Here is a 12,805-nt window from a genome sequence, read left to right on the forward strand (position 1 = left end):
ATTTCCATGTGCTATGATTCAGGTGGTAAGGAAACTGTCTTTGGCAACAACTTTGCTCGCGTTGCATGGTGGACAGTGCACAAAGTATTCAACAGACTTCATTCTTAACACTAAACAAATCAGGTAAGGCACCAACATGTATTGGTATCTCCTTGGTGTCCCAAGGCGGGAAAATTATGTCACCACCTTAATAACTCTAACTATTGGACCTGTGGTACCTAAAGTGCTTTGTTATGAAACAACCTCGATCCACATCAGTTCAGTACAAGATTTGTTAAGAAAGAGGTATTTTATCTCTGTCACTGGAACTCTGTAATCAAATTCTGTAGTGCAGTGAGTTGATAAAAAACTCGAAGTTTAGATTTCTGGACTTAAGCTTGGGCCATTGCATCCACCATACATTAAAACTGACAGAGATCTTCCCCTTCTTATTTTCCCACTAATTAATACAATGTACAGTTTAAATGACTTAATTATAGCATTCTTTGCACACATCATTTACATATTATTCTCATTTCTCACAGTTCCCCTAGGCTTTCACTAGGTTGTAAAGGCACCTTTCATGATTAACAAACTGTATTTGTAAATTGTGTAATTTACTTCTGGAGGAGTACATTGTCTGGAGTGAAATGATAATGGACACGGTAACTCAGGATTTTCTTGTTGATATTATAAGACTATTCTTATATCTAAATCTGACATATCTTCCTCCATCAAATAAGGCCAGTTTGAATAAAAAAACAAATCAAAAGTAGACCAACTATATTTTACATTCTCCTTCAACAGTTGGGATTAGCAGTACTTCTATTTGAGAAAAACACAAACCTCTAGTAGAAATTGTACAGCCCCAAAATCTTTTGCAATTTGTGTACTCAAATTAAGTTACAAGCTCCATATGCTCGTACGTTTGACCATATTTGGTTTAACATTGAGTGTGATGAACTTTATTAACTCTTAAATAAGAAGCACATTATAGTCTTTATTGTTTTGGCTGTTAAGTGTTGTAGGTCCATGCACAGACTGATTTCTTCTATATTCTATATTAGAAGAAATGTGTAAGGTAGCACTGGGGATGAAGGGTGATGCATGTTAGGGAGAAAACAGGCAAGTGTGTAAATGAATGGGCAAAGGTGTGCATTTGTTCCAGCAAAAAGAATATTTTCAGACTTGTGTCTTACTGATGTCAGAGTGATATTAGGATGATGCTGTCATGAGATCGTTTTGCGTTCTCTTCACATCCCAATATATTATGCAGAATTCACTCCATGTTCTAACAATCACACGTGGATATGGGACTAGGTGGGAAGGTGTGTGATGCTAAGCGACCAGATCACTAAATATAATGTACAAGGTCTAATGTCAAGAAGGAACTCAAGTAGTTTCATGGAGCTCAAGTAGTTTTCAAGTTGTATATATAAAAACCAAGATCCGGGCTGCACTTCTGTGTGGATGGCAAGCCCGTACTGTCTCTGCCAATAATGTTGAGTGTGCATGCTTGTGCCCTTCAGCGAGTTGTTGAATGGAGATATCTTCTCAGATTTTCATGGGCTTAACATGACCTAATTCATGAAATTTAAAGTTGAGAGGCTGGGAAGAATGAGACTTGATGAGGCTGAGTACGAGAATAAACCACTCACTGTGAGGAAAAAACTGCACACATTAGAATCACACTCAAAGACTGTGACGACTCGAATCAAATGATGTATACTTTTAGTCTTTCAAATTTAAGAAGAATGCAAAATTAGTTAATGTGACAACTATACTATAAGCTAGTGAAATTGAGGAGGTTCAAACCACAAAAAGCTGGCCATTATCCGGGACATTTAAAACAAGGTTTAGAATAAAGGAGACTGTGTACTTTTGTGTTGGGCTTGTCTCAATGCTATAGATAAGCAACTGTTGTGTGCCTAGGAACTTTATGACAGATAAAGATAGGCCCAGCTGTGGGGACTGCAGTGTTTGGTGTACCCCCACCAGTACTGAACCTATTGGCAGACCACCAAGAGGTATTATTGATGGGAATGTTGGCCACTTGGACACTTCAATTCTTGTCAGGGGTAGTAAGTGATATACAAATCCAATTTCTGTATAGTTAACTTATTAACCCACCATTGGAAGTCATTTGCGGCAACAGAATACAGCAAGAAGTTAAAGGTATACAGGTGTTGCCAATGTCAGGAAGCTGCACATATCTCACTAATTCCATGGAGAAAATGGGAATTGCTATTCTCACTTGTTTAATATTAAAGAAACTGACCAGTTTTGCACATTGCTTTGAAGAAAGAAAAAGGAAGATGAGAAGGGGGAAGAAAGAAGGGAGACAGAAGAGAAAGGGAAGGAAGGAAAGATGTGGAAAAGCAAGGAACAGGGGTAGAAGTTAGAAAAGTGGAAAAATTTGAGGGAAAAAAATGTTTATTATTTTTTTTTCTCTTTATTGTTCTATTGCAATTTAGGTGGGACACAATGTATTCTATAATTCATTTGGTATGAATATCTTCTTTTTCACTCAAAAGTAGAAGAAAGCCTCTCCTTAATAAGACAGTAAATAATTACCCCTGCCCCATCTCTGCTTTCTCCATCTCAAAAATGTTTAAACATGTTTTTAACGCCAAAGGTAGCAACTAAATGCCCCTCCCGGGCCACGGCCTGCCTATTGAACTTAAGAGGTCATACCACTCCATGTGGGAATTAAACCTCCATTTTTTAATGCATAAGGAGTACAACTCTTCATCCATATTTGCTGTGAAATAGAAAGGATAGCTGACAAAATACTGAGAAAAATCTCTTTATTGGGTAGTTAATGTTCCCCCTTGGTGATCTATTTCTTTAACAATATAACTTCAATTCGATTGGACACTGCAGGAATACTGGATGATTACCTTTCAAGGTGGTGACCTGCACAGTTTGAGGTTGAATGTACTTGTCCGTGGACTCCGGGGTGACGGTGACTTTGTATCTAGTACCTGGTGCCAGGTCCTTCACCACTACTCCTGTCTGGTCCCCAGGCACATTCATTCTCACCTTTCGATGAGGCTCAGATACAGGTGCATATTCCACCACGTAATTTCCAGTATTGATGGATAGCAGAATTGGCCATGTCAGTCTGAAACTACTGGGGGTAACATCCAAGACTTTCAGATTCTCTGTCCAGATCCCCTCTGAAAAAATGAACAAATACATTTATAAGAATATTTTTAGTTACTGTCAACTTAAAGAAGCTCTCTTGAGACCAACCCTTTAGAATTGTATGTATAGATGGAGCAAAGTGTGTTGCCAGACTCGTTTGTCGTCTGACAGTTCCCTGCTTCTCACTTGAGTTAATCCATGCACAAGCATCCCCAGTGCTTCATTAAAACCACACACATCTGTTCAGATCATATCACTGCATGCCGCCACACAATTCTTTCCTTCATACAACCTGTGTCGAAAAGCAAAGAAAACTAGCCTAAGCATACAATAAATCTATTGAAACCACCAATGCACTCAAGGAATCATGGACTGAGCACATTCATAGTACTTGCTTAGAGATTAAAAGGGTCAGTGAAGGGGTGTTTAAATTCTCAACTAACCTTGGTAGCCGACCTATTAAGGAGAAGATAATCATCTATAAAGCAAAGGTCATATCTGTTGCAACCTACGGTGGAGGGTGTGCAGTAAATCATTTTGTAAATCTTTTCAGACTGAGAATAACGCATTTTTGAGGCCCCTGTTATGAACCCCATTATCATCCTCGTCTTCTGTCCTCCACTGGGAAGTTGGGCTTAATCACTTGGAAGATATATTATCATCAAACCTATTGCCTTATCGAGCTTCATATGGGTGGAGAAAGAGACGGTGCTAACAAAGGCAATTATTCAGGATTGCTTGTCTAGATTTTTTTAATTAAAATCCTGTGGTTGTCATCTATTAATAACACACTTAAGACAGTGTTTGGCCTTCCAATCAAGATCAATTTCTCTCTCATTACACTGAATGTAATATGAGGTGCAGTCAGCTATAGTAGGACAAGCTGTCTGTGACCTTTTAGAAGATCGCTTTTTTAATTTAATAAGCCTTCATACTCAATCTTACTTAAACAACGAAGCAATCATTTGTTTGTCATTAATTAATACTGGTTCACAGTCCAATCATTTTAACATATTTAAATGTGCTCTTCAGTGTATCATTAATATTTTTTTTTAATGCCAACAGCAGTCTTCCCATCTGTGCATTGTAGGGACTTTCTATTATCCATTTTTCTGGAATTGGAATTTCTTTCTTCAGCATTTTGTAATCACTTCTGGAATACTGACAGTACAAAACACCTTATCTGACTTTTCCATCTCACATCTCTATGTTCTTGAACAGAAGATGATTCTATGACAGACCGACTAGGCCACATTCTTCCAGGGGTCAAGAATGTCTAGTGCAAGACCTTCACTCTGCCTATAGTGACAAATATTTGTGCACCATCCCTATTCTTTTTCATTCTACTTCAGTCATAAAAAGGCAATTACTCCCCACCAGCATTCCAGGTTCTCCCCAGCCAAAAGTATTATTATCTGTATCCTTCAAAGTATTTTCTAAATGCCATCTCTGAGCCATCACAGGTTTCTTGAATTTCCCTTAACTCTCCTCATGGGAAATAAACCTTCAATAAAAGGCTATTTTGTGCAGTTTTCAGCTATCCTTTCGCTCAGTAGCTGCATTCTAATGATCAATGATTAAAAGGCAGAAAAGATAACTAAAAAAAGACACAAGTTTAATAAGAATCGCTTTCTAAGGATTTATGTTTTCCCTTTGGGATCCATATGTATTTAAATATAAATTTGATCAGATATTTCACTGCAGAATTACTGGATGATTACCTTTTAAGGTGGTGACCTGCACAGTTTGAGGTTCAATGTACTGCTCGTTGGACTTGGGGGTGACAGTGACTTTGTAGCTAGTACCTGGTGCTAGGTACTGCACCTCCACTCCGGTCTGGTCTCCAGCCACATTCACTATCAACTTCCGATCCGGCTCAGATATGGGTGCATATTCTACCAGATAGTATCCAGTGTAGATGGACAGCAGCTGTGGCCATGCCAGTCGAAAGCTCCAGGGAGTGACATCCATCACTTTCAAATCCTCTGTCGAGATCACTTCTGAAAAAGTGAAGAAATACATTTAAGAGGACATTGTTGACCACTTACTTGCTTGTGGCTTCAATGAAGAATTAAAGAAAGAAGTGTGAAAAAAAGAAGGAAGAGAGAGGAAGAAGAAAATGGATAGGGAAGGGTGAGGGGCAGAGTGGAAACAGTGAGAAAGTAATGGAAGGCAAAAAAAGAAGAAGGAGAAGGGGAGAAGAAAAAGAAAATGTGTCTTGAATTCTGTCGGTTGAAAAAATACAAGAAAGTCCCCTCTAAATATGAAAATAAGTGATTTACCCTGCCATAGTTCTGGTGCCCCAAGCTCCAATGTGTGTGAACAGGTTTCAGACCCAGAACGTGCTATTTAAATAGTGTCCCAAGGCTTTAACCTGCCCCTTGAATTTCCCTTGCAAACTTCCTCTGGCTATTAAACATCCTCCAATCTTATACTCAAAAAGTGAAATTTTTAATCCATGCTTGCAGTTATGTAGCTTCATTCTAATCAGGATTTTGTGTATGTCTCTAGGGATGAGACAAAGATGACACTACAATCTCGTCCTAGGGTAATTTCTGTTTCCCTTTTGTGACCCCTTTCTTTTACAATATAACTGGAATCAGAGGGGATCCTGGGGCGGTACTGAATAATTACCTTTCAAGGTGGTGATCTTCACAGTTTGAGGTTGGATGTGCTGCTCCCTGGACTTCGGTATGACGGTGACTGTGTAGCTAATGCCTGGTGCCAGGTCTTTTACCACCACTCCGGTCTGGTCCCCAGGCACATTCATTCTCACCTTTCGATGAGGCTCAGATATGGGTGCATATTCAACTACGTAAAATCCAGTATTGATGGACAACAGCCTTGGCCATGTCAGTCGGAAACTACTAGGGGTGATGTCCAATACTTTCAGATTCTCCATCCAGATCACCTCTGAAAAAAGTGAATCAGAAATTTAAGATTACTTTTTGTCTACTGTCTGCTCTCCTGGAGATGCTCTGTTGTCTCTGCCCATTTGGGATATATAAACATATCAACTAAATAGTAGTTCATCCGATGGACTCCTGGTGCCATGCATCAGTAGTCAAATACCTTCCACACCAATGCACAAATTCACTTAAACCACACAAAGCTATTTGGACAGAGGCTTCATATGATGTCAGACACCTCTCTCCTTGGTATACATCCTTGAGCATTTCTTAGCTTACTAAATTTGTGATGCTGTTCAGTGAGTGTCACACACACAACCATAGGCTTTGAGATCGTTAGGCATTGGGAAAATATTGACGGACTGAAAGGTTTATCATATGAAGAAAAATAAAAAATGTCATACATGTAAAAGGAAATCACTTAATGGCCATGATGATCTACACTAATATATTCAAACAGGAAATAAAAATGCATTGATGGCTTGATATCCATGTTAAAGCTATCAGTGATGATTTGAAACTACAAATGAATATCCTCACTAAATACTCAATTCTAACACTGGAAGTCATTTTCAACCGGTTAAATAAACTGATGAATGTATCATCAATGAAAGAGAGCTACACACAATACAAAGATTCCATAGATAATTAGTACGGAGTTTGACAAACACTGTTTGAAATAGATTATTAATATCGAAGAAACTGAATTTGTTTTGCTTGTTGCTATAGAGAATAAAAATGAAGGAAAGAGGACAGTGTAGAGGGGAGTTTGTTTATCCTCGTAATTTAGACCCTAAATAAGTTACCTTGTCCCAGTCCTGATCCCAAATCCCCAAAATCTGTAAAAAGTGCATATAGAGTGCTATACCTAGGCCATTCCCTGCCACCTGAAATTGTATTTGAAACTCCCTGTGGGTATTAAACCTTTGTCAAGTTTCTAAGGATGACTGACAACAGACAAGTCTATAAACAATCTCTTTCTGGGGTAGTGTATGTTTTCCTTTTGTGATCTATGTCCATTATAATATAACTTTGATCAGAATTGACACCACAGAAGTATTAGATGATTACCTCTCAATGTGGTGACCTGCACAGTTTGAGGTTGGATGAATTGGTTGGACTCCGGTTTGACGGTGACCGTGTAACTGATGCCTGGTTGTAGGTTCCTCACCACCAGTCCGGTCTGGTCTCCAGTCACGTTCAATATCACCTTTCGATGAGGATCAGACACAGAAGCATATATCACCAGATAATATCCAGTATTGATGGACAGCAGCTGTGGCCATGTCAGTCGGAAACTGCTGGGGGTGATGTCCAGTACTTTCAGATTCTCTGTCCAGATCACCTCTGAAAAAGATGAAGCAGTAAATTTAAGATTACAGTGCGGATCTTCCATTCTCGAGAAGCTCTATTGACTTCTGTCCTTTGGGAAAATAAAAACACATGAAGCAAACAGTGGTGCCAGCTATGGTTTCCTGGTGCCCTACATCAGTTGTTAAAAACCTTCTATAACAATGCTCGAACCCACAAATTAATCTGGATAGAAGCAGCACATGCCATTAGATAACTCTCTCTTTGGTGAACATCACTGAGCAGTTTTAGCTCATTTCATTTATGATGTTTTTGATGATACCTTTGTGACCAGAGGGCACATATAGGAGTACTGAAGGACTGAAAAGTAAATTTTTATGAAAACAGCAATACATCTAAATGGAGATTGGTAAATGCCAAGATGGATCTACACCAACATTGTAAAGAGGTAAATAAAAACGTAGGGATGGCATAATATCTTAGAAATATTAGTTAGAGTTTGAAGGTACAAAGGAATCTCATCAGTAAATATCTTTTAGCACTGCCAGGGCCACAAGAACTATGTGGTAATTGAAGAATAATTTATGCTGTATGGCATTCTGAATTCAGCGGCAATAACAATTTATTTTATGCAATCTTGTCGTAATAAATAAAGGCACTGTGTATGGGACATTCTCATTCTGAGGCACTATTTTCATTCTACTGTGACGTTTTCACACACATAATTATTGAAATAATATAGATCAAACGATTAGGAAATATAAAAATTGTTTGGAATGACAATGACCAATCATGCTCCAATTCTTCCAGCAAAGGAGAGCCAAAGTACTGCATCATGCTATCAGGACACAGCTGAGCTGGTTGTAGCTTAGTAGAAAACACAACCACTGCATATCAGGAACAGCAGTAGCAGAATTCTGCCAGTCAGCATCAAAGTTACAGGTAATACACAAAACACACTCAAAAAGAGTGAATAGATAGCTGAAGGAATTACTCCAAAGACAGTCTGGAACGTGGAAACAAATCCAGACCCAATAGCCTTAAAGAAGTGTACAATCCCTGCACTGCTTGAGCCATTAAAATCTGCAGACCAGCTATGCAAAGTGCCTGGGGAAGTTGGTATTTAATAAGGATTGTATCTCAGCTGAAGATCTAGCTAAATGGAGAGAGTACGTCTTCTTGGCCGATGTCAACGCCACTTGTTTTTGGAACAGTAGCGCCTTTAGCATGCTCAGCTTATCAAAATTTACATTAGGAGTATCAACGTGTGGCCGCATTTCTGCTACTCTTATTTCTTCTCTGGGGGTGAATAACACATGTCCACAACAAGTTACAATTTGAGAGGCTGAAATTGCGTAGGCAATTCCCAGTCTCATTCTGCAGCAACTCTGATCGTTCAGCACCACATAACTTCCATTAAAAAAGTATATGAAATGCAGGACGAATCAAAGGGATGGAGGTACCCTTCACGAAGCATGCAAAGTTTGCAACCGCCATATCGCAAAAGCCGTGAAGTGACACCTGCTTGAAAATAATTGAATGACTAACAGTAGCCTCACATTTGCTTCCGCCCAGAAAGACCTCTGTTTCGCCATTCAGACAACTCCCACTCTTAGTGTATGTAAGGCAGCTGTTCTAACTTCTCAGTGTAAAGCATGGTGTTACTTGCTTCTTTTTTAGCCATTATCTCATTCTCCCTGGACCAATTAAAAGCAACAAAAAATTCATTGTAGTTTATGTATCGCCAAGGAATGCAGCCTTTTTTCAGAATCTGCAATGTCCACCCCTACTGCATGATGGAACGCAGCTGACTTTGCCCATGTTGTAGAAGGGACATACCATTCTGAATGATATCAATCGCTGATGATACAATATTATTGAGAGCATACATTCTATTGGACAGAGTATTTATGCCATTATCGACAACGGCTAAAGCCTTTTCCATTTTCTGCAGCCGCTTCCATTGGAGAAAGCTTCCAGATCTCCTTATATATAGCATACAGGAATCACTTAGAGTAGTTTACTTGGACCTACCAAGAAGTCCTGCAAGTCTACTTCTTCTGATAGAAGGCTAAGATGTTCTTTAATGGCTGCTAAGGTGTAAGTGCATAACCATTGTTGGCACAGATTCCCCACACTGTATGTAGTAACTATACCAGAGTGTTAACCCGAGAGATAGCGAGAGTCTGGGTGGCTAATCTTGAAACCCCCTGAGGAATTCACAAAACGTGCCTGACACCCATTTTGTCCAAAGGCCACAATAACCACCCACTGGGACTTCAAAGTGAGGAGTTATAGGTACCATTCTGGACCCAAGCATTCAGTTCTTCTTCGATAGCCTTTAGGAATGTCTGCCAATTGGTGAATTTGGCTGGTGTGCTGATACTGGGTGTATTTATATATTATTTCTTTGCTAATCCTAGGCAGGATGTTTGTTGAATTATGTCATTTAAAAATATCATTTGTACAGGAATAAGGCATGCTCTAAACATAGCTTCCCTACCCTGAATTTGCCAATCTTGTGTTCCCCATACACTTTTCACATCAACAGTGTTCTTCCAGTATTCATAACCTTCAATAGCTAGCCAGGAAACAAAGAAATGTGAAGAGATTCATTTGGAGTCGGTTAGCAAAATGTTTTGCATTTTAGAAGATGGTGATTTTAAATAATATGACTCTGCATTTTTAGTGTCATGCCCAGAGAAATATGCAAATTTATCTACATATGTTTTGGGGCTCCACACAGATGTAGTTGAACAATGTTCCCATTGTGTGTAATTAAATACTGATGTAGGCCTACTAGCTCGGTGCAGAAAGTAATGTTCCCAGTGATGATAACAGAACATTTCCCCATAATTTGTGTGTTCATATACACACCTTCACTTTCAAATACTGTGTAATCCTGCAGCTCAGCAATCATATGATAAACTGTTTAACCATCCCAGTTGTCAGAAACAACAACAGGTGTAATTACATCAGTCATTGAAATCTTAAACACATAAGGAATTTGGATAACCTCATTAGGCCCATGTATATGAAATAACACTTTATCCCAAACAATCCCATCAGGAATTGGTACTGCTGAAATGTTAACAAGGGACAAGTCTTTTTGGACCTTATGTGAGGAAAGATATAGGGGGTCATTCCAATGTTGGCGGGCGGCGGAGGCCGCCCGCCAGAATTCCCCCCTCCGAAATACCGCGCCGCGGTCAAAAGACCGCGGCGGGTATTACAAGTTTTCCCCTGGGCTGGCGGGCGGTTGCTGAAAAACCGCCCGCCAGCCCAGGGGAAAACGACCTTCCCACGAGGATGCCGGCTCGTAATCGAGCCGGCGGAGTGGGAAGGTGCGACGGGTGCAGTGGCACCCGTCGCGTATTTCAGTGTCTGCAAGGCAGACACTGAAATACTTTGCGGGGCCCTCTTACGGGGGCCCCGCGACCCCCCCTACCGCCATCCTGTTCATGGCGGCCATGAACAGGATGGCAGTAGGGGGGGTCGGAATCCTCATGGCTGCGGAGCGCGCTCCGCAGCCATAGAGGATTCACACGAGCAGCGGAAAGTCGGCGGGAGACCGCTGACTTTCCGCTTCTGACCGCGGCTGAACCGCCGCGGTCAGAATGCGCTCCCGTGGGTCAGAATGACCCTCATAGTGTTAGAGCTCCATCCACTGGCTCAACATCAGAGCGTTCAGGAAGATAATGACCTTTTATCAGGTTAAAGAATTCAGTCACAAAACCAATCCATAACAGAAAGGCAATCAATGTCGATAGTATCCACAGATAATACCATGGATAAATCCGATAGTTATTTTTAATCTATTTTTACAGTCTTTGAAAGAGTTTCAGTTGCAAATGTAAATGAAGGTGAAGAAATATTTTCAAGATTGAGGAAACAACCAGAAGCAGTCCTGGCAAACACAGGAGCCGGTGCAGCGCTGGTGGATGGACCCACTTTTTGTGGAGGTTCATAGTAGGCGATGTCAGTTTGTGTTGCGTTGGTGTAATAGATAGCCACATCTTTGACAGTTCTTGTCGGTGAAGTAGTGACAGGAGTTAGCAGAAGCTCATTCTCCGCCCTCCCCATGCTCGAGGGGGCATTTTTAGCATTGTTTTCCATGCTGGTGTTTTCAGAAGTGTTGTTTCTTCTTCTTTGAAGAGTTATATCCGGGAAACATACTTTATGCCGACTTTTTTATAACAAAGTCCTGGTTAACGAAAGCGGAACAACGCTTTCTTTAACCACGACTTTGTTATTTTGTTCCTTAACCACGCATGTCCTGAACAACGAACATGCATGGTTAAGGTACAAACAAGGGAGTCGGCTGAGGAGGACGACGCAGATGAGGCGACGATTCAGGTAAGTGGGGGGTTTTAGGTTTTGGGCAGGGGGTGGGGTGTCGGGGGTTTTAGGTTTTGGGGTGGGGTTGGGGGGTGGGGCGTTTTTGGTTTTGGGGAGGGGGTGGGGGGTCGGGGTTTTAGGTTTTGGGGTGGGGTTGGGGGGGTGGGGCGTTTTAGGTTTTGGTTAGGGGGTGGGGGGTTGGGGTTTTAGGTTTTGGGGTGGGGTTGGGGGGGTGGGGTGTTTTGGGTTTTGGGGAGGGGGTGGGGGTCGGGGTTTTAGGTTTTGGGGTGGGGTTGGGGGGATGGGGTGTTTTTGGTTTTGGGGAGGGGGTGGGGGGTCGGAGGTTTTAGGTTTTGAGGTGGGGTTGGGGGGGTGGGGTGAGGCATGCAGGATCAATGGGTGCCTGTTACTAATGACTTTACCAGGAATGCCTTTACAACGAAATATCGTTGTTAAGGCATTCGTGGTAAAGGAATTAGTAGTAACAACGAGGTCGGTGTTCCGACCTCGTTGTTTAGGCACCCGTTGTTTTGTTTTGTCAGTCGGCATTCCGTCGTACAACCGTTATATCCTGTTGGGTAGTGAGAGGGGACCCGGAACTACCCAAGGGACTTGGGTTCTACTGTGGAGGATCTGCCACATGGTGCAATTTGATGTTGTCAATGGAGACAAATCTGTTCCCTATGGAACCTGCCAGCGGTGGTAGGAAAACAGTTCTGGTGCCTTGTACTCCCAGAACTGGAACCGGTGCTCTGTAAGATGGGCCAAACTCCTTCTTCACAGCTATCTTTTCATGAATCAGATCCCCAACTTTAGGAATCCAGCCTGTGGATGTTGTTGGTAAATCCCTTATTCCTAAAGTGGCGGCACTGGCAGATGAATTATCCTCACGAAATTGTTGAAGCTCCAGTAAGACAGTGAGACATTCATTTATGTCAAATGGTGTGCCTGCCGCCGCCATATCAGGGCCATCTAGATCTGGGACATTCATAGGTATCCCAAAGAGAACCTCATAAGGAGTGCGTCCCCCCAGGTACCGACTTGGCAGATTATTCAGTGCTCTCTGGACCCCATATAGGTGATGAAGCAAACCGCTGCCTGAACCTAATACTCTTGCTGTT

General features: G+C 41.3%; 1 protein-coding gene across 2 annotated transcripts in view; it reads right to left on the reverse strand.

Moving 5' to 3' along the window:
• Window positions 1–12,805, reverse strand: part of VWA1 (von Willebrand factor A domain containing 1) — a 285,476-nt gene that overhangs the window by 61,245 nt on the left and 211,426 nt on the right. For both annotated transcript variants that reach the window (XM_069241052.1, XM_069241053.1), the window contains 4 exons: window positions 7,107–7,382; window positions 5,761–6,039; window positions 4,848–5,126; window positions 2,880–3,158 (listed from right to left, as the gene is read on the reverse strand). In XM_069241052.1, the coding sequence (XP_069097153.1) occupies window positions 2,880–3,158; window positions 4,848–5,126; window positions 5,761–6,039; window positions 7,107–7,382 (1,113 nt within the window). The remainder of the gene's footprint in view (window positions 1–2,879; window positions 3,159–4,847; window positions 5,127–5,760; window positions 6,040–7,106; window positions 7,383–12,805) is intronic.

This window comes from Pleurodeles waltl, chromosome 6, assembly GCF_031143425.1.
Source record: "Pleurodeles waltl isolate 20211129_DDA chromosome 6, aPleWal1.hap1.20221129, whole genome shotgun sequence".
Lineage (NCBI taxonomy): Eukaryota > Metazoa > Chordata > Amphibia > Caudata > Salamandridae > Pleurodeles > Pleurodeles waltl.